The 22165-nt window shown below is 39.9% G+C and overlaps 1 protein-coding gene across 1 annotated transcript in view; it reads left to right on the top strand.

Moving 5' to 3' along the window:
• Positions 1-21693, top strand: part of LOC149263215 (protein KINASE OF THE OUTER CHLOROPLAST MEMBRANE 1-like) — a 183153-nt gene extending 161460 nt beyond the window's left edge. Inside the window, exon 4 of the mRNA XM_089386960.1 lies at positions 21216-21693. Coding sequence (XP_089243086.1) covers positions 21216-21693 — 478 coding nt within the window. The remainder of the gene's footprint in view (positions 1-21215) is intronic.
• The last annotated feature ends 472 nt before the right edge of the window (positions 21694-22165 follow it).

Here is a 22165-nt window from a genome sequence, read left to right as displayed (position 1 = left end):
AAAAACAGGAACCAGAAATACAAATCGACAAGATGGAGGTGATGTAGATAACTCTAATTCACCTGTTGATATGGATGTTACTTATGATTGTGAATTGAACTTGTCTACAGATTTTGAACCAACTTCCTTCAAAGAAGCTGCTTCTCATGATGAATGGAAAGAAGCGATGCAGAAGGAGTACGATGCCCTCATAAAGAATGGCACTTGGAAGCTGGTTGATCCTCCATTTGGAACCAAACCAATTGGCTGCAAGTGGGTCTACAAGAACAAGTACAAAGCTGATGGCTCACTTGACAAGCACAAAGCTAGGCTTGTGGCAAAAGGTTTTGCACAGAAGGAAGGGGTCGATTATGAGGAAACTTTTGCTCCCACAGCAAAATGGGCCACCATCCGGACACTCTTTGCACTAGCTGCTCAGAACGGTTGGAAAGTCCATCAAATGGATGTAAAAACTGCATTCTTGAATGGAGATCTAAAAGAGAATGTTTTTATGTCCCAGCCTGAAGGATTTGCTGTGAAAGGACATGAACACAAAGTATGCAAACTTGTGAAGTCCTTGTATGGCCTCAAACAAGCACCACGAGCCTGGTATGAAAAACTAACTGAGCATCTTCTGAAACTCAACTTCAAACATTTTGATCTTGATGATGCAACTTTATTTGTCAAGAAAGTTGGCAAAACAGTTGTATATCTTGTGGTATATGTAGATGATCTTTTAATGACAGGGAACAGTGAAAGCTATATTGCATCCATAAAGAAAGAATTAGGAAATTTTTTTGAAATGACTGATTTGGCTATGTTCATTACTATCTTGGCATTGAAGTAACCCAACATCCAAAGTCCATATTTCTTTCTCAAAAGAAATACATTGGAGATTTGTTAAACAGATTTGGCATGACAGAGTGCAATCCCCTTTCTACTCCAATGGAACAAAACTTGAAGCTCACATCTATTGAAGGAAAGGAATTTGAGGATGCAACAAAGTATAGACAGCTTGTAGGAAGTCTCATCTACCTCACTACTACCAGACCAGACATTTCATTTGCTGTTGGAATCCTCTCCAGGTTTATGCAAAAGCCTTGTGAGGGACATTGGTCTGCTGCAAAAAGAGTTCTAAGGTACTTGAAGGGAACTCAAGACCTTGGAATCAAGTATACACAGGTGGACGACTTCAACTTGATTGGATACTCTGATTCAGACTTCGATGGAGACAAAGAAACTGGGGTATTTACTTCAGGATATGCTATGAGTCTTGGATCGGGAGCTGTCTCCTGGAGATCACGCAAACAATCAGTACCAGCAGATTCCACAACAGAAGCAGAATATGTGGCAGCAGCTGAAGCAACAAAAGTAATTGTGTGGCTCAGGAAAATTCTTGAAGATTTGCAGGTAAAACAAATACAATCAACTCCACTCATGATTGATAACACCTCTGCAATAAAGTTGGCCAAGAACCCAAAGTTCCATGATCGTACTAAGCACATCAATACTAAATATCATCTGATCCGACATCATGTTGAGGCCAAAACAATCCATCTCCGTCATTGTTCCACAAACGAGCAAATTGTAGACATCTTCACCAAAGCGCTTGGAAGAGAAAAGCTTGAAAGATTCAGAACGATGCTTGGACTCACCAACATCCCTTCAGATTAAGGGGGGGAATGTTGACACCTAATCCGAAACGGATGAGGTGAAGCTGGACAGTCATCTAGAAGATGAACTGATCCGTTTTGTATGTGTATAAATAACAATTGTCTAAATGAATAAAACCACCAGTTCTGTCTTGCGCTCATTAATTGCTGGAGTTACCCTGGCCTGACAGACCCCTCCCCCCACGTTTCCTGCAACTTAGATTCTAAACTAAAGTTCTAAATTAAACTTTATTTTTTATTTATTTATTGATTATATCAACATAAACAAAAGCATCTAAACTAAAAAATGAAACTAAAAAAAATAAAACTAAAACCTAAAATACTACCTATGCTCTACTTATGCAATCGATTTTATTTTTTAATTTTTTGAAGTTCTAAACTCAAAATTAAAATCAAACAGAACTGAAATAAAACTAAAACTAAGACCAAACTACACAAAAAAATATATGCTATCCTAATCATCAAACCATAGCATATGAAATTCGAATGCTTTGAGCTATGTATGCGGGTTGGACGACAGAGGAGATATACGCAGCGGGAGAAAGACGTGAGGAGCTGCGTGTGTGTGAGTGCAGGTTGGAGAACAAATACGACAACAGAGGAGATCCGCAGCTCGCGTGGAGAACTCGACGGCAGATGGGAAGGGTCTCACGCAGGTTAACTGTTTTGCGGATAGTGAGCAGCTGCATGGAAGAGTTTGCTGCGGATGGATGAGCTTGCAAAATGGTTTGAATGGCAGTGATGGAGATGTGAGAAGAGCTGTATGGTAAATGGCCAACGTGGATGAGAGAAAATCGATGGGGAAAAGAGATGCAGGAGAAAGGAGTCTGCAGATAAGGAATGCAAGCAAATCGTGAAAGGAAGCACGCAGAACGCTGAGGAATATAGGATGCTCATCAAACAACAGATTTGTGTGAGGGTCCGTTTGCAGATTGGACGCAGGGAGTTGAGGAAAAGAACGCAGGAGTGCTGGAACTTGGCACAATCCAGGAGGCTCTTCTAGAAAAATTTCGAAAATTTTCCTGCAGAAATGAAACCCTAGCAAGCAGATAGTTGACCCTTTTCAGGAAAATTTTGAAAAACCTATTGAAGATTATCCCTGCAAAATTTTCAAAACTTGTACTTGCAACCTGAAAATGTAAAAAATAATTGAAACCCTAAAAACCCGAAGAACCAGCTAAATTACAACATTCACAGATTTACGACTCTAGCTAGCCAGATTTATCAATAATCCATAGAAATATTTTCAGAATTTTAAATTTAATGTGAGATGCTTTAGAAAACCCTTCATGCATTCATAATTTTTTTTTTCAAATGATAAGCCTGGGATCAAAACTAGCTGGGCTCTTTCAGAAAACACAATTCGGGAGTTGGGTGGTTCAGTCGAGAACTTCCCCTAGCGCCCAGTAAACTCAAAACTAAAGATATCCTGCACAGCTTAAATCAACCATTAACATAGAGGGAGAAAACAACAGGGAAATTCAGATCAATGGAGATACCTACCATTATATTTCAGAAATTAAACTATCATTTAAACCCCAGAGATCAGACAAGATACCTATGCCTAAATCAATCTTCATCAAGCTATCATCAATGGCTGAAAATTAAATTATGCAGAATAATAAAACATCTTACAACATTTCTAGAAGAGTAACACCAGCAAGATTTTGAACCCCAAAGTCTTTCTTTATTGCACAAAAAATGACTACAAGAGAGCTTTCTTTAGCGACTCTAAGATCGAATCTGATCTCAAATGACCCCTAACACCCTATTTAAAGGAAAATTTCCCAACGGCTAGTTCGAGTGATCCATGACAAACTAATTTCGACCGTCGATGAGGATCAAAATCCCTTTTAATCTCATCTGTTGAAATTTTAAATGCATTTTAATATATTAAAAAATTAAAACTTTGCATTTATTTTCTCAAAACTTTGACTTATTATTATTTTATTATTTTTTTTTTATCAACAACATAAACCACCATGAGCCAATTTAACCATGGAAGAGCTACTTTTGATGAAGTATAGGAGAACAGTAAATAAAACACTTCCAACCAAGAAATTATTAATCATATAAAATTGAAAATGGCCGATGAGTAGCTTAATCGTTTGCCAATTGATAAAACAACTTTTCCAATGTAAATTTATGAACCTTTGACCCTCTTAAGGTGTTATATTAAAAAAATGTCAAATATGATTATGCCTTTTATTCAGAGTTATCAGCCACTAGAAATGAAGATTCAAGCCCAAAACATTAATGCCCAAGATGCTTAGATGCTATGATAATATGCTAGAAGCCACACCAATCAATTTTATGCCCTTTAGAATGCTCTTTTCAGATTTATATCAGATATGATCTAGTGATTATGCAGAGATATTCCAGCAAGCAAATGACTAGATCTAAGCTAGATATTCAATGCCCAAGTAGCCAAAACACTAGCAAATTCTTATCATGAAATTATTAGGGTGTTTGGACCACTTAGAGTTCATTTTAGGGCTTTTGATTCATTGTTATGAAATGAATATGACATTTGAAGCAAACCATTGACAAAGTGAGGGTTTAGAGAGCAAGCCCAAGGCCTTATAGCACACTTGCCCAAAATGCAAAAATTTCTCCAATGATTATGCCACCTGAAAATACAAAAGTTTTCGCCAATTTTCTCTGCAAACCACACCAAGTATTTAGTCCAAAAAATTTGAGAGATGAGGAAAAAGCAAATTAGGGCAAGAAGGCTAGCACTAGGCCCAATAGGGCTAGCGTTGGGCTAGAGAAGGCCTAGGAGGCCTAAAGGCTAGGGATTGAGGCTAAAGAAGGGCTGAAAAGGGGTCAAAAGGAGGGCCAAAAGGGAGAGCGAAGGCTTGGAAGGGAGGCCGAGAGGAGGACAGAGGAGATTGAGGGTTGGAGAGGGCTTGAAGGCCCACGACAAGCTCCTTAGGGTAGGCATCTAGGGTCAAGGAGGGGGGCCGAGGCCTTCTAGGCCCACGACAAGGCTAAAGAAGGCCTTAAACAAAGAAGATGAGACACCCGACCCAAGTGTATTCCAACGACTTTGAACAGACCAGATCGATTTTTGTTACATGCCACATTTGATGATCCACAAGTGACCACACACAATGACTCGACTTGTACTCCAGTCTTGGGAGCTATAATCTAGTAACAAACTCTGATCCCACTTGCATTCTACAGGTGATGCATTTTCTTTGATCCTTGATATAATGCTGAATTAAAGTTCAACTCCCATCGCATAATAATGTTGGCATCCTAATCGCATTAATGCACAGGTACCACGATTTTCAAGATCAGAGTTCACACCAGATTTGTATTATCCAAATCACATCAGGAATTCGAATCTACAATGCTTGACGTCAATAAGGCACAACCCCAACGACTTTGCTCCTGCAGTTACAAACAGAGTCGACTGATTAACATGTCGATTTATGTAACCGTACGACTTGAATCCGCTGTCCTCTGCCAATCTGGTTATAACCTCCGTTGAATGCGACTCTAGTCAATCGACGTGCTGCTGCTAGAGAAACTCGGCCCCAATTTGATAAGATCCAAGCGATACCAAGACTTGGCTTGAGCACAACCAACGAACACGGCTAGCGATTTTGTCCCCAGCGTGATTGAGATTTGCAAGTGACACGGGCCCTGGAGAATTTTGATCGCTTGGAAATATAGCCCCAGTGAAGGTATAAGCTCAGATCTCCAATTAATTGATTAGCTTAGCCTTCAGGCAAATTGTTGATTCGTCCAACATCGATTGGCTCGATTTGGTCTCACTTCTGCAATTTCAACTCTAACTCGACAAATCAAAAGCATGCTCTGTTCAGTCATGTAAGTGCGAATAACTCCTCTAGAATAATATTTAGCCCATCACAATTGTGCTCTCAACCACCAAGCAGTGCTCCTCACCTTTAGCAATGAAACTCGACTCGATGATCATGTCTTCCGACTGATAGTGTTTTGACTGTTAATTCCCATGCATCGATCATGTGAAATAGGTGCAAATCCCCTTTGTGCAGGCTCGGCTATACTGAGACCTTGGCAGCTCATCCTCAGCAAGTTCGGCCTTCGAATCGATTCTGGTGGCTAGTCAATACAATGTGGCCCTCAATTAAGCGGCTACAAGGGGATACGCTGGCTCAAACAAAAAAATTCTCGTCCTCAAGATGACCAAGAATCGAATGATAGGATCAACTTCTGAGCCATCCTATGAAATATTTACGCCCTTGTGGAAATAGATTGATAACATCAAATCCTTGGTATTTGATTCACTGGATGGTGGTGAACTCGTAGCTTTTTGTTGTCCATTTGGATCCTGAGAAAACTAAAAGAAATTTTCCATCATAGAATTTTTATTAATTCACAGCCCTTTTGTCTCGGCAGCTCCTCGAAAATCTTTGCCAGCAAAGATGTTTTATGAATTAAATTATGGCCTTCATAACTTTAGATTTGGCCACACTTAAAAATTAACTCTGTGGCCCCCACCAAACCGGTTCAGCTCCCCACGATAATACATTAGCTCGACCCTTTCTGTAGTTTTGATTTTCATAAATATCTGCCCACAGATCTAATAGTTGGCTCCTTAATAGATTTTAGTGCTACCCTTTTTGCCCGAGAATTATTCTCACGGGCTACTGAAAAATGCAACTGCATACATAGCAACTTAATATCGCCAATTTGTCGGATCTATTACGTTTGCAACATTTTGGAAGAGATTTTGCCGCTTATTCAATAATTTGTCGATCCCTTTTTAATAAATCTTCATTCTGCAACAGAAACTAGGTTTTGACTTCTTTGGAAAAACCCTCCAACAATAATTGTTGCAACTGAAACTGAAACCCACAGGCTGAGCCAAGACCAAAGCTCTGATACCACTGTAATGTCCTAGATGCAGAAAATTTGGAACAAACACTTCACATAAAACTAATTATGCATTTAACAAAAGATTGCCATGTAAAAATAGACAAATAGAGCACTGCAATCTCATAAAACAATAAATAAGAAAACTCTCAGCTTTATTATATTAGATAACTGGGGTTTTACATGCACATACAACCCGTACAGCTGAGCTAATCTAGCCTCAAATAGATCTATAACAATGCCACAAATCGTCCTCTCAAACAACTAAAAAACAATACACTACAACTTGTGAACCCTGAATGGATTCACCAAGGGAAGAGATGGGTGCTCGCCCAATCTCTCTATATCACCTGAGGGTTTTCGTCATGGGGCTACCAATGGAGTAGAGAACCGGGTTCTCAACCTTTCATGCAAGAAACAATATCAAAACCAAGATTTCCTCCAATGGTCTCCTCCTCTTTTATAGATTTGATGGACTCCTCTAGAACCTTCTATTTTATAATTATTTTAATCATGGAGCACTTTTCCCTCTTTTATTTCAATTAAAATATTCTTTTAATGCGGGAAAAGGGTAAATTAGCCATCATGTCTCCTCAGGTTACTGAAACTCACATCTAACCATCCCATGTTGTAGATCTTCCTGTTCCGGTTCCAATGAGCTATTACACTGAGGTGGTCCACCAATTAATCTCCTCAAAATGCCACCTCGAGCATAATTAATTAAGTTATGCCCAATAATAATGCTGATTTCTGAAAGTTGTCGGAATGGGACAGAACGAATGCCAAATTGTGCGGATGATGGAATATGCCAAGCGAATGCCATCAAATCCCATAAAACTCCTCAAAACTCCATTGGAACCCCTGATGACATAAACTTGCTTCACTGACCTGGCCATCTCCTGCCATCTCATGCCCTGGAAATCCACCCTGGCTGCACTATGAAGGAGAATAAAAATGGGGACATGATAGTTCTTGTCTCATCCTTATTGTACTTGGCTAAGGCTTGGGTTTGTTCCTTAGCAGGGATAGTGGTATTCCCTTTGATATGTTTTAGAAGTTCATTCTCCTTGAAAAGTAAATCAATCCTTTTCTTCCATGCAAGAAAGTTATTGGTACCTACCAATTTGTTGCTTTGCTTGCAAAAAAGACATTGATGTATATTTTGAAGGGGACATATACTTACTTGATAGTTTTTTAGATGTAGTGGATTTGCTTTCTCCTTGAAGACTTGATGGCTTGCTTTCTTAGGATCTTGATGTTCTTCAAGTTATTGAAAAGGAGATATTAACTCAGACAAATAGATAAATCACATATAAAAACTACACACAAAATATTGGCGGAAAAAGGCTGAAGCCTCATGTATTCTCTCTCACTCACATTCTTACAAAAATAATTGAATATAGTGTTACAAATAAATAGATGAGAGATAGTGTTCTCAAGATAGTGCGTGCTATCTTAGACACTTTTGGTTGAGATAATTTCTCCTTTGGTTGAGATAATTTCTCACCAGACACACACCATTATAGGAGTTGCCTAAACTAACTCCTATCTTAGAGGAACAACCCAAGAGTTAGGCACAAATTCCTAACTTGGAATATTTAATTAATTAATTTATTTTTGGACTTATTATTGTTTTATGAGAGAGTCTAACATTCCCCCCCTCAATGATAAATCGAAAAATAAGAACGAGGAACCATCTTCCAAGTTCTCATGTTGATCCTCAAAAACATTGCTTGAAAAAACCGCCAAAACTGGATGCTGGAAAAAACTCAAATCTGAAGAGAACATGAATCAGCTGCATGCTTGATTCATCTCTGAATATCGCTTGACAACTCCATCACGTGCCAAGCCGCAAAAGGATCCAACTGTCCTTTGTTTGTAAACAGCATCCGATGTCCACTGACACAATTTGATGAACGCCCACTGGCGTGTTTTGCTGATGATGATCGCCCACTGGCTGAAGATGTCGAAAAACAACTCAATGTTGCTTTTGCTATGATGAAAGCTGCTCACTGCTGCTTTCGTTGTCGATCGCCCACTGGCGAATTTGCTGATGCCCACTGGCTGATGAAGATGCCCACTGGCTGCTGATGAAGATGCCCACTGGCTACTTCGCTGATGTTGTCGAGACTTTCAGTCTGACAACCACTTGTCAATTTCATTGACATTTTCCCCCCTTTGTCAGCTGAAAGGAGAGACAATCTTCTCCAAAATATATTTGAACTCCCCCCCTTCAGGTGTAGGAGAGTTTCACTGTTGTACTCCCTCATTCAACTACATGAGAGTACCATCATCTGTTCACTGTTGGCTGCACTATGTGTGATTGTAGTCGGTTGTAGAACTGAGACAATCATTTGACTGTGGATGACCATTCCCAAGGATCAATCCATTCATAATGTATCTTCAATCTGGCTGCTTTTTGTTGGTTGCGACATTTTTCTGAGGAATGGTTGGGCTTGCCACAATGGCAACAAGGATGGAGATCAAAACACTGATCTTCCATATGACCGGCTCTTTGACAATGAGAGCATTTCGGTTGGACATGAACTTCAGGTTGCATGCAATTCTGTTTGTCTGCAATTTTCTCAGAACCTTCTGAGATGAGTTGTTCAAGAAATCCTGCACTCACAAACTTAATTGGCTTGGAATAATCTGGGATATGTAAGTTGGTGTCATCAGTGACATATCCTAAGCCTCGTCGATTCTTGTTATTTTGAATCTCTTCCCAGGGCTTGATGATGGGTTTGGAAGAAATTTGAATTTGATCATGAACAACTTCGACACTTGAAGTTGTTTGGATGAGTGATTTGGAATCAACATCTTTATCTTCATCTGTATGGTTGAATGACTTGGAAGAAGCACTCTTTTGTTGCAACTCATCTCTTTGTAGTTGCGACTCAAGTTGAAGAAACTCAATGGTTTCATGTGTTTGTTGTAGATGCCGTGAAATATCAGCAAGAGTTTCTTTGCTGATGTGCACCATGTCTTCATCACTGGAGATGATCAAACTGTGAAGAATGTTTAACAACTGAATATGTTGCACCATCTGAACTTGCTCACTTGAAGTCAGGCTCTCTTGTCGTAGATGTCGTGCTTTGAATTATTGCACTTGATTTTGTTACTTGAATGGCACGCTCGCTTGATTTGTTGCTTATTGTACTTGCTGAGAACACTTGCTAGAACTTTCTTGCTTAAACTCTGGAATGCACGCTCGCTTGATGACGATTGTGTTTGTGTGAATGCTCATTTGCCTTACTTGAAGACTTCACGCTCGCTTGCAAGAGATGTGAAATTCATGGACTCACTTGAGTGTGCTTTAAAGGAAGGGTGTCGAACACTGTCGAAAATGCACCCAAAAAAGCTTACAATGATTTCAATGATTCACTACAATGACTCAATTCAAGACGTGGGTGTCGGTTTCAACCGAGAATGCATCCTTACAATTCAATGTGATATGAGTTTGATTACAAGTTCAATAATGTTGATGTAGATTGTGCTTTGAAACGTTGAAGTTTACAGATTCATTAACCTGATTGTAGTGATGTAGACATTGCTTTGAAATGCTGAAGTTTGTAGATTCATGAACTTGATTGTATTGAATGAATTTGTTTGTTGAGGTAGAATGCCGATGTTGAAAACTTTGATGAGTTGTTGTATGTGTGGAGCTTAATTATCCTTCCTTGCAGCTATTTTGTTACAAGTGTTGTGCTTGCTTGCATTGAACTTTATGTGTGATAAATGAGATCATTTATGTGTCAAAACTAGACACAAATCATAAGCAAAAAACATGAAGCATGCACCATCATCAACACACTCTTCGTGTACCTAAGATCCCCTTATTCAATTTCGGGCGGATCTAGGACACAATCACCACAAAAAGTTATATCTTTATTAAACTTTGGAGTACATAATTGCTCAGCTTCACAATATCTTCATGAAATCAAAGTTCTAGAACCTTTTTGAAAGAAAAATGTCTTCAAAAAAATACCTGCACTCACTCAATCACTCTTAAAATCTCTCTCAAAGTAAAATATTACTTTGGATTACAAAAAAGAATTTCTCTCAAAGAAATCCACTTATCACTCCAAATACAAAAATAAATTTACCTTATCGCTCCATAAAATCACTTCAAGCCTCTCCAAATTCAACTTATCACTCCAAAAAACAACAAATTTAAAGTCACACCTTATCACTCCATTACGAAAACATCCCTTAAAAGAATTTCATGAATTCCCTTTTAAAGAAGATCAATGGGTAAACTGCGGGTACAAGAGGTTGCTTTTGTGGGCTGGATATCCTGGCCAAGGGGGAGGAGATGCCATAGCTTAGGTCATCTTTGGAAAATATAATCCAGGTGGTCGCCTTCCCATGACTTGGTATCCACAGAAATACGTGAACCAAGTTAACTACACGATTATGAACCTCCAAGCGAATTCAAGTGGATACCCAGGAAGAACATATAGATTTTACAAGGGCCACACAGTGTATCCCTTCGGTTACGGACTGAGTTACACGAATTTTACATATCAGATAAAGTCTCAATCACCGAAAGCAATACTGAAAGTTCCGTTGGCTAAGAATCAGAAATGCTACTCTCTGTTTCAAGCTGTGGATCCAGTTTCATTTCCCTGCGAGTCGATTCGCGTGGAAGATTACGCAGAAACATGTGAGGGATTGAATATAAAGATAGATATTGAAGTGAATAACACAGGTAAGAGAGATACTTCCATAGTGATGTTGTTCAGGTATACTCCGTTCCTCCTTCAGGCCTTAGCGGAGCTCCAGAAAAGCGGTTGATAGCATTCAAGAGGGTGTTCGTGAAGGTTCAGAGCACTGGGCGTAGTCGACAATGCAGCTTATCAGGTACTGCCAGCGGGCTACCACACATTGCTGGTGGGAGATAGACCATCCAAGTCACGAAATTATAAACCTGCAATTTCAATTCCTCTACTGGTATCTCTAAAATAATTCAGCTTAGTATAGTATGGTAGAAGGCATGACTACCGTGCTCAATTTTTCTGAAGTCCAGAAATCATTTCTTTCCTGTTTGGTTGTTCCAATGCAGAGCATCTCACTCCGTTCGCCTTTGTTCAACATTTTTATTATAATACTGGGTTGCACTAGCAATAAAGAGAAAGGATGACAGTGTTGTCCACGGATGCAGTCACCAAAATGTTCTTGGCAACATCGTTCACCAGATCAGTATTTTGATGCCATCGTAGATCATTCTCGACAGGAACGAGAGCGTTCTCCTCTGCAACAAATCTCAACATAGCACAACGTTTAAACGTAGTCTCTTCAACATAGATCTCTGTGACAGGCACAACCTCCTCACAACACAGATTCAGATCTAGCTCTGATACCACATATTGAAAAGGAGATATTAACTCAGACAAATAGATAAATCACATATAAAAACTACACACACTATTGGCGGATTCCGGAAAAAGGCTGAAGCCTCATGTATTCTCTCTCACTCACATTCTTACAAAAATAATTGAATATAGTGTTACAAATAAATAGATGAGAGATAGTGTTCTCAAGATAGTGCGTGCTATCTTAGACACTTTTGGTTGAGATAATTTCTCACCAGACACACACCAATATAGGAGTTGCCTAAACTAACTCCTATCTTAGAGGAACAACCCAAGAGTTAGGTACAAATTCCTAACTTGGAATATTTAATTAATTAATTTATTTTTGGACTTATTATTGTTTTATGAGAGAGTCTAACACAAGTTGCCTTCTCCAAGTGGACTTGCTTGATGATGAGATTTGCTTGATGACTTGTAGATGATGTAGGTCCCTCTTTGATATGCTCTTCTTTGTAGGTGCCTTTATGTAAGGCTCTTCTTCTTGCTTTGTAGCCTTCCTTGATGAATGATAGAAGGTAGGCCTTCTTGTCCTTGAAGTGATTGAGACTTCTTGGTTTGATGCTTCAACTTTGTAGATGTCCTTCCTTGATGAGTCACCTTATGAGTGTTCTTGAGATGCCCTTTCCAATTTGTCTTGTTAACTTAATCTTCTTGTTCTTCTTATTAATGCATGTGTGTGTGCTTCATCAAACTGCTACCAAAACATAAGAACAAGAACAAAAGATGTTGGCTCTCTACTAGGGCCAAAACCTCTCTTCTCTTGAGAGGAAAACCCATCGGTAAGTTTCCTCTTATTGAAACTTCTTATTGATCAATTCCAAACCCTAGACCCTTGACTAGAATATCCTCCAAGCACAAGTCAAGTCCTTCCTTCTCTCTACACTTGGTTTCCCTGGCACTTTGTCTTCTTTCTTTCGGCACTTCGTTCCTCGGCACTTCGTCCTCTTTCTTCCGACGCTTTGTTCTTCCTTCAACTGTTGATGTACCTTGTTGCACTTGCTCTAGAAGAGACACTTGTCATGAGTCCCTTCCCTTGTGATGATCCCTACCTCCTCATTGACTAAATGAGCTCTTCCTTGAGGTGTAGATGCAGACTTGGTAGGACTGTTCTACAACCCTAATTCTTGCATGTGCGGGAGGTTTACTTGATGTAATATTGTTCCTCTCTCATTCGCTTGAGGACCCTACTTCTTCGCTTGGATAGGAGGCCTTGTAGGCCTAGATTCAAGCCCAAACAATGAGATATGCTTGACTGTAATTTGCTACTGTCATAACTGTAGGCAACCCTCTTTTTCCTTCGCACGTGTGACTGGTATTGGCCCTAGAACAATCCCAAAACCTTTGCTGTCTGTCCTATCTTCTTCGCTGCACTTGGAGGCTTCTTCTTCGTCCTTCGCTCACCTTTTCTCGGCTCCTTTAGTTCGCTGATTTCAGAGGTAGATGAATGGGACGTTGGAGGAGTGGAAAGACTATATATATAGAGGACTGTCCCTCCTTTAGGCCGACTTGTAGGCTGACTTGTCTTCTTTTTTTCAATTTTCTTTATTTAATGGTGCCATTACTAGGAGGAGGTTTGACTTTGCTTGGAGTTGTATTCTTTGACTCTCATACATAAATATACATGGTGTAACATTCCCTTAAGGTCTTCAATGTAATTCTTTTGACTCTTTGACTCACCTCTAGCACTTTAACATATGCTAGACCTACTTCAATGAGCAAGAAACTCATTGACATATATTATAAAAATAATATTTCTTTTCCTGAATAAATACAAATATGAAAAGTACATTTATGAAGACCGAACCTAGTTACATTTCCTTCAACATAGTGGACCAAAATTCAAGGGTTTTGGATGGCTACAAAGAATTTTGCTTGATGCCTTAGGTGACCTACTAGGGTTAGGCCTAGAAAGAGGAGAAAGAGGTGAGAAAAATATTCGTTCAGGTGAACATCAATGGCTAGACCAGTGCCTTGCCTTAGGGGGAGACGGAGTCAAGGTGATTTTGAAATTTGGAGAGACTTTTACCCAATCAAGGAGTCCTTAGGCAACTTTGCATGGAAAATTAGGGCATGAACTCCACTACTGAAGGATTTTATACTTAGATGTACAATAATCGATGACTTATCAAGCTGCATTCAATGGAATTAAACCTCTAGGAACATTCATTCATCATACATGACACATGTAACATATGCAATACTTCAAAAATCCAAAATTTTCACAATTTCGCATAAACTAGGGCAAATTTCAGATTTAGAGAACGAAAATCCCATAAATTATTCATGTAACAATATAAATGTAAAGAATTGACATGAAAAAGAGCACTTACATGTACAATGAGTATATCCAATTATCAATTCAAGACAAATTTGAAGCTCTAAGACCAAGATAATAGTATCCAAACATCAAATTCATCCCTGAAACCAAGCTCCTCCTCCAAAAGGGAATGCAAAATTCTCACAAGAGCTACTAATGCAATCCAAGTGATGATGAGTATAATGAATGAGCCTATCATCTATTTATATCCTTCCTAAAGAGTTCTGTTTGCCTAATCAGGCCTAATTAAGTCCCAAATAATAAAATAATGTACAATAATAACATCCCTTTGTGACAAGCCGATGAAGATAGCTCCAAAATAGAAAGATAATCCTCTCAAGAGGGCAAAATAGTAAACATAATGAGTCGTTGGTCCATTAAGAAGGCTTAGTGGAGTCCAAAGTGTGCCAATGTGAGAGAATAGGCTCCAAATCCCTGTTTTAAGAAACGGTTGATCCGTTTCGCAAGCTCAGAGAGTGACCCGGCCATGGAAACGGTCCGGTTGGCCGAGTCATTCAATGACTCGGTCGAGTCATGGGTGACTCGGCCAACCCGGCCGTTTCCGATATGACTCGGCCGAGTCACAAAGGAACGGCCCAGGCAGCGTAAACAACAAAAAAATATTATTTTTTAATGGATTTTTTAAATGTTTTTTATTTCGTTTGGACCCCAAACAGTTATATGAATATGCTAAATGATTTTTGGGGTCCATTTCCCCCTCCCAAACCCTATTTAACACACCCAAGTGCTCTCATTCACTCACAGCAGTCTTATGCATTTGAGTGAGAGTCTTCTTTGAGAGTTAGTGAGCAGTTCTTGAGCTTGTTTTGGAGCAGCAGTGAGGAGTCTTGGAGGAGCATTGTAGCTGGAGTGAGGAGCTTCTTGGGCAGCCATTTGGAGCAGCATTGAGGGGCTGATTCTTGGAGCAAGCTTGAGGAGGCAGTTTGTGCCTGGAGGTATTTTTTTCCACCTCTATAAATCTGTTTTTGCTTAGTAAATTTTAGGTGCATATCTAGAAAGCTTAGAGAGTGTTTTTTGTCAAATAAATGAACATTGAATCAATGTTTTTTTTTTTTTGTCATTTTCAGATTGTTTGCTTTCATTTCCTAGTCAAAAAATGGCACCTAGAGCAAAAGATCCTGCTTGGGCATATGTTGAAATGGTTGATAGTCAAATGCAATGCAAATTTTGCCATAGGAAAATTAAGGAAGGTCCTGGGGGCATTAATAGGCTGAAACAACACTTTGCAGGGATTAGAGGCCAAATTACCCCATGTACCTCACCAGAAATTGGGGAGATTAGAAAGAATTTGTTGGCCAGCTTTGAGAAATTTAAGGAAGATAAGGCTAGGCAAAAAGACATACAGGCTGAAATTGGGAGGAAGAGGGAGATACAAAAAATGATGGCTACCAACCCCCACTATGATTTTGAGGGTTCTTCCTCTATCCCTCAAACTGAGGCATCCAACCCTTTTCGATATGTTCCTCCCTCTTTTGGTTCTGTTCAAGATAAGGGAAAGGGTAGAATGAATTTGAAAAAGGGTGATGTGACTATCAAAAGTTATTTCACTCCCTCCTCTCCATCAGATGCACATGGTCCTGAAGTTAGTAAAACTCAAATGCAGCCCACTTTAGATGACCATTGGAAGAAAGAATTGAGGGAGACTGCTTGTGATTACATAGCTAGATGGTGGTTAATGCTGCTCGTTCACCATATTATGAGCCTATGTTTGATGCCATACATGCTGTTGGAAAAGGCTTCAAAGGCCCTACTATGCATGAGCTAAGGGGGTTTCGTTTGCAGAAAGAAATTCAATCCATTAATGAGTATTTGCAAGAGTTCAGGGACTCATGGGCAAGAACAGGGTGTACCATCATGTCAGATGGATGGACTGATCAAAGAAACCGTACCATCATAAACTTTCTTGTCTTTTGCCCACAGGGAACCATGTTTTTAAAATCAGTTGATGCATCTAATAAGATAAAAGATGGCCACTTGTTGTTTCAGCTATTGGATCAGGTTGTTGAGGAGGTGGGGGTGGCTAATGTTGTTCAAATCATCACGGATAATGCCTCTAACTATGTTCTTGCTGGTAAACTGTTAGAGGAAAAACACAAGACCATATTTTGGACCCCATGCGCTGCACATTGCATAGACCTCATGCTTGAGGATATTGGAAAATTAGATTGGGTGAAAAACACTATAGATCATGCCAAAAGCATAACAAAATTTATCTACAATCATACATTGGTTTTGAGCCTCATGAGGAAACACACTGGGGGCAAGGATATTATTAGGCCTGCCATCAGTAGATTTGCTACACATTTTTTGACATTGCAATTTATGCTTTCCCAACATAGAAACTTGCAAAAGATGTTTTCCAGTGATGAATGGAATCAAAGCAATTGGTCTAACAAACCAGAAGGCAAAGAATTGAAAAGGAAAGTCCATGAAGAAACTTTTTGGAGAAAGGCAGCAAAGATTGTGAAGCTTGCTGAGCCACTAGTTAAGGTGTTGCGGTTGGTGGATGGGGAAAGGTTGGCTATGGGCTTCATTTATGAGGCTATGGATCAAGCGAAGGAGCAAATAAAGACGGTATACAAGGATAGAGTGGCAAAGTATGGGCCCATTTGGGCAATCATTGATGAAAGATGGAACAATCAACTACATTGCCCTATACATGCAGCTGGGTATTTTTGAACCCACGGTATCATTATAAAGCTAAGGAGTCAGCAGCTTTGAGGGGGGAGGTCAGAGATGGACTGGTTGATTGCATTGAACGCATGATCCCATTGGAGTCTGATCAGCTGGAGATACACCGACAGGCCAATATCTTCAGCGATGCAGCAGGTACCTTTGGGAAGAACCTAGCAAAGATTGCAAGAGAAGCAGATGAGCCAGGTAAACAAAAATTTCAATTTTCAAATTCTTAATATTTTTACTTTTTTTTTAAAAGTTTGTTAAATCGTTTATAATTTGAAAGTTAGATATAATTTGTAATTTTGTTGAGCTAACTCATTACACTCCTATGTTTTTTGCAGCACAATGGTGGGAGGCCTTTGGTGGCCATTGTCCTGAATTGCAAAGGTTTGCAATTCGTATTTTGAGTCAAACTTGCAGTGCATCTGGGTGTGAGCGCAATTGGGCTGTCTTTGAGAGGATTCACACAAAGAAGAGAAACCGTTTGGATAAAAAACGGTTAAATGATCTAGTTTTTGTCCAATACAACCTTCGGCTCAGACGAAACCATTTGCTAAACAAAAGACCTGATTCAGATCTCATTGTGTTGGAAGACATTGATCCGACATCAGATTGGGTAGTGGAGAGTTGTCCAGTAGAGTTTGATTCTGATGAGGATCTTGATTTAGATTTAGATCTGGAGACATCAGTTGAACTTGAACATGCTGTTCAACTTCAGCCTATTCAGTTGAATGCAGATCCCAATCCACCAGCGTCAGTCTCACAGCCAGCAAGGACTCCAGTTGTAGGTGCTTCCTCTGCTCAGCCACGACAGAAGCGCAGCCGCATATCTACTCTATCTCAGCTTGCATCTGCTGCAGTTGCACAACCTGCTAGTGGTACCACTTCTACAGTTGCAGTTGGGGATGATGATGATGATGAGGAGGAGCCATGGGGCCCCCTGTTTGACTCTGATGATGATGATCCAGTGATTGATCGACGTGATCTTGGCTCCTCTGACAGTAGCTACTAGCCGGTGGCCCAGTAGTACTGTAGTACTAGTGCTGGAGTCTGGTCACCGTCACAGTTTACTTTTGTTGTAGAGGCCATTTCTAGCCTCCTTGGTTATGTGTTTTTTGTTTTGAGTCTTCGAATCTTCGATCATGTATGACAGTTGACTATGTATTGCCATTGGGTACCATTTTGATATAATGGATTGGTTCATGAGCCTACTTTGATCATATGTTGTCTTCCATCTATATTATAATGCTGTGTGTTTGGAAACATGAATGAAAATCTTTAAAATTATGTTTAAAATCTTTAAAATTATGTTTTTTTATAAAAAAAATAAATATTTAATGTATTTTTTACAACGACCGAGTCATTGAAATCGAGCCTGCCGAGTCATTACCGTTTCGGAGTCGGAGTCGGAGTCTTAAAACATTGCTCCAAACATAATGAATAAGGGATTGGCCCATTGATATCCAAGCAAGTCACTGTGATGTCCCCAAGTGGGTGTGGGGGCACAATGACATCCTCATGGGTATCCAAGTGGATCGATAATGCCTGTAAACTATCTGTAAGGGATGGGATGATGACATAAGCCCTCCCTTTGTCTCCCACAGTGAGACACATCCTCATTTGGACCCTGGAACCTCTGCCAAGTGTGTGGTACAAGTGTGAATCCGTCTAGGCATGGTGGTCTAGATGCATCATCCTCATCCAAATGGTAGAACATGTGCAGTCAATGAATGTTGGTGAGGGATCCATGAAGTGGCAATCTGCTCTTTGTTATGGTAGAGGCCCATGGCTCTTAACGCCCACCCTACAAGTGCCAATATGGTCGTCTGGAGGGCTTGGACCCCATATAAGGAGACCAAACTCCAAATGGTGACCCACCTGCAATCTTGCATAAGATCCAATGTGTCCCCTTGCCCTCTAGCACAACAAATCATGAGTAATCGAGTAAAATAGCTTACAAATCATGGAATCAAATGGACACTTCATGGTGGCATGCCCTTCCATAGTGGGCTTTGGCATGTACAAGTGTCTCCAAGCTCAATGAGGGGGTTAACCAAGGACTTTATTAGGTGGTTTCAACCTTTAAAGGGGGTGATATGTCCATGGTGCATCCATCAAGTGGTAGGTGGCATGTGATATAATGATGGAATGGAGTGGGGATTAGGAGAGGGCTCCAAGCCACATGCCATGGTACAAGGGTAGCTATAATAGGGGAAGCCCACACTTGGGTATATGAGTGTAGAAGGGAGCAATCATGGTACATGGGTTACCCCGACTTTTGTTTTTCCACCCTTCTTCACATGCCATTTGCCTTTGATTGGTTTTTCTTCATAACTGCTCGGGCCTCCATGGGACAAGAGCATGATGTGTAGGATACAACAATAGATAACCCCCTTATAAGGTGTGGCAGTTCATCACCCACGAGGGGTTGGGACAATCATGGGTTCCTTAATGTGGTGGGGACTCATCTAGGGCCCATAGGAACCAGGGTGATGGCCTTAGATAAGGGGTAGAGCTCATGTTTGGCTTTTTCCCACGTGCTAAATTTCTATGTCCCGACCATCTTTTGCATTTTGTGGTACATTTTCTGTTGAGAGTGGCAAAATTATGGTTTTTCTTTTCTTTTTAGCTACATCAACCTCTAGGGCATCGTTCCAGGCCTGACCCAAGGTTTGGACAAGGGGAGGGGGAAGGGGAGGATAACCCCACTTGACCTAGTGGACAAAGTGATTAATGGGGTTAAAATGAGCAGAGGGGAGTGATGTATATGGTGTCGGGAAGTGGGACCACGCAACCAAAATCAGGATTTCCCATGTAGTGCCAGCCCTAAAGCTAATAGCCAATAAAGGAGATCCCACGGGACTAGGATACAAGGCTAACCACCAAATCGGGCAAAGGAGACAAGAGTACAAACCTAGCCCACTCTTTTTGCTGAATCGCCCCACCAATCCATGCCCAAAAGTGTCCATGATAAGTAAACAAAATTATTCAACTACACTAATGAAAAGCCCTACCTTCAGGGTTGGGAGGCCCACCTTCAAACATACAATCATAACAGATGGGTGAGGGACCACATGGCTGACTCAAGTGCTGGAGATAGTGGTACATCGAGCTATCTGGTGGCTGCTGGCTGCCGACTAAAGACCATCTAGGAGAAACTTTTCACATATGGATACTTCCCACGGGTGGTGGGTAACACGACACATAATATGAAATGATCCCTCTAAATAAATTCGGCCTCCACAAATGAATACGTAAAACTTCAAGCAAATCGACCCTTCTTGGTGATGCAGTTCAGCCCTCTACCCAAATTCAATTCACCCCCCCTGAATTTTACGGCAATTGGAAAACTCTGCCCTGTAGATGATCCCACAATTACAATGACAAATTCAGAAAATTAACCTTTCAACCAAGGGTTTCTCCTCCGGAAAAATCTGCTTCAAACACCTGCATATTTGAACACAAATGGAAGATCTGAGTGATCTCCCCACGAGCCAACCAGGATGGCACTCTAGGTCCACTGAAATCAGCTGAAGGGTTCCACTTGAAACCCCTGCCCCAGACTCGCTTGAGCCAAATCGATTCTTCGGAAATGATGAATAGAATAGAATGTTTGTGAAGTGGCCTCCTCTCCCTTTTTAAAGATTCGTTGGGATATTTCTCCAATCTTCTAGAATCAGCTTTATTATTATTTTATTTGATAAAGTTACTAAGTGGGTTTTTCTTATTTTGTCCAAGTGACTTTTGCCCCCTTTATTTATTAATATTATAAAGTAGAGTTAGGCAAAATTTCTTTGTCCCCTTAGCAATTTCCCCTTTGCTAGCCTAAAGGAGACAAGTTAGGCTAGTAGGAACAACTCCATGCTCAAGCGATTGTGGACATTACATCTTAAGAAGAGTTGACCTTGAAGGAGTAAACCTTTGACGGGCTGATCAGATTTTACTGTGGCAATCTCTAGTTTGGATTGGACAATCATTGCTAGTGTCTCAATTTGGCATTTCCAAAACTCTAAGCATGCTGGAAATTCAGAGAAATGTATGATTATGCTGAACTTACATGAAATCATTTTTTGAAAATGGTTTTATATGAATGAACTTTTTGCTTTCACGTCTCTCCTCACTATCAATGCAATTTAATGTAGTAAACAGTATTGTTTTACATTTTGGTAATACAAGCTTTTTTTTCTTTTCTTTTGCTCTAGATGTACAACCATGATCTAGCCTATTCTTTGTTTCCTTACGTCTTACAGATGTATGCAGGATAAGGTGAATGTATTCATGACTTAATTCCTCTTTCCTTTTCAGGTATGGTATGGATGTGGTGCAAGGTGTAATGGAGCTGCATTCTAAAGGGATCCTGGTTCTTAATCTCAAACCTTTTAATTTCTTGCTTGATGAACATGATGTTGCAGTTATAGGAGACTTTGGAATACCAATGCTGCTACTGGGAATCCCATTGTCAAGTTCTGATTTGGCATTAAGATTGGGCACACCAAGTTACATGGCACCTGAACAATGGGGGGCAGATGTTAGAGGTCCAGTTTCATATGAAACAGATTGCTGGGGATTTGGCTGTAGCATTATAGAAATGCTCACAGGAGTCAGCCCCTGGTATGGGAAATCGGCAGTTGAAATTTATGATGCAGTTGTTCTTAGGCATGAAAAGCCAAAAATTCCAAGTGGATTGCCTCGTGCTGTGGAAAGTGTCATAAAAGGATGCTTTGAATATGATTTCCGAAATCGCCCCTCATTTGCAGATATACAATTTGCATTTCAAAAGTAAGTGTTTCATGTAAATTAACTTTTGTTAGTTTCATTATAAGTGTTTTCATTATTATGCATCTTAGTACAGTGCTTCAGATTATCCACAGCGTATTTATTGCTAATGGTTGAAGCTTCAAATCTGAAAAGGGATCCATCTTCAGGACAGTTATGCATTTTTTAGACTCAAATGGTTTTCTCCTAATTTAAGTGTAGGATCATTGGCCTTTTTTCATAACCTTCTGAACAACTCGTTGTTTGTAATTTGCTTGGAATATTATTTTATCATACCATAGGTCTAGCAGCTAGCTCTTAATTCTTTTTTTTTCCTTAAATGTATTTCTCTGGCAGAAGTTTGAATTTAGATATGAGCTTTTCTGTACATAGATCTATGTGTAATTCTAGTTTTTAATATATAAAAATGACTCACTTTGAACCCACAATTAACGCACATGCTACTTAAATTTCATAAAAGCATGTCTGCTCTTAGACAA

Source organism: Pinus tabuliformis, chromosome 6 (genome assembly GCF_031772625.1).
Source record: "Pinus tabuliformis cultivar Carrire ecotype Pingquan chromosome 6, CPIR1, whole genome shotgun sequence".
NCBI classification, from domain to species: domain Eukaryota; kingdom Viridiplantae; phylum Streptophyta; class Pinopsida; order Pinales; family Pinaceae; genus Pinus; species Pinus tabuliformis.
This window is presented reverse-complemented; position numbering and strand designations above follow the sequence as displayed.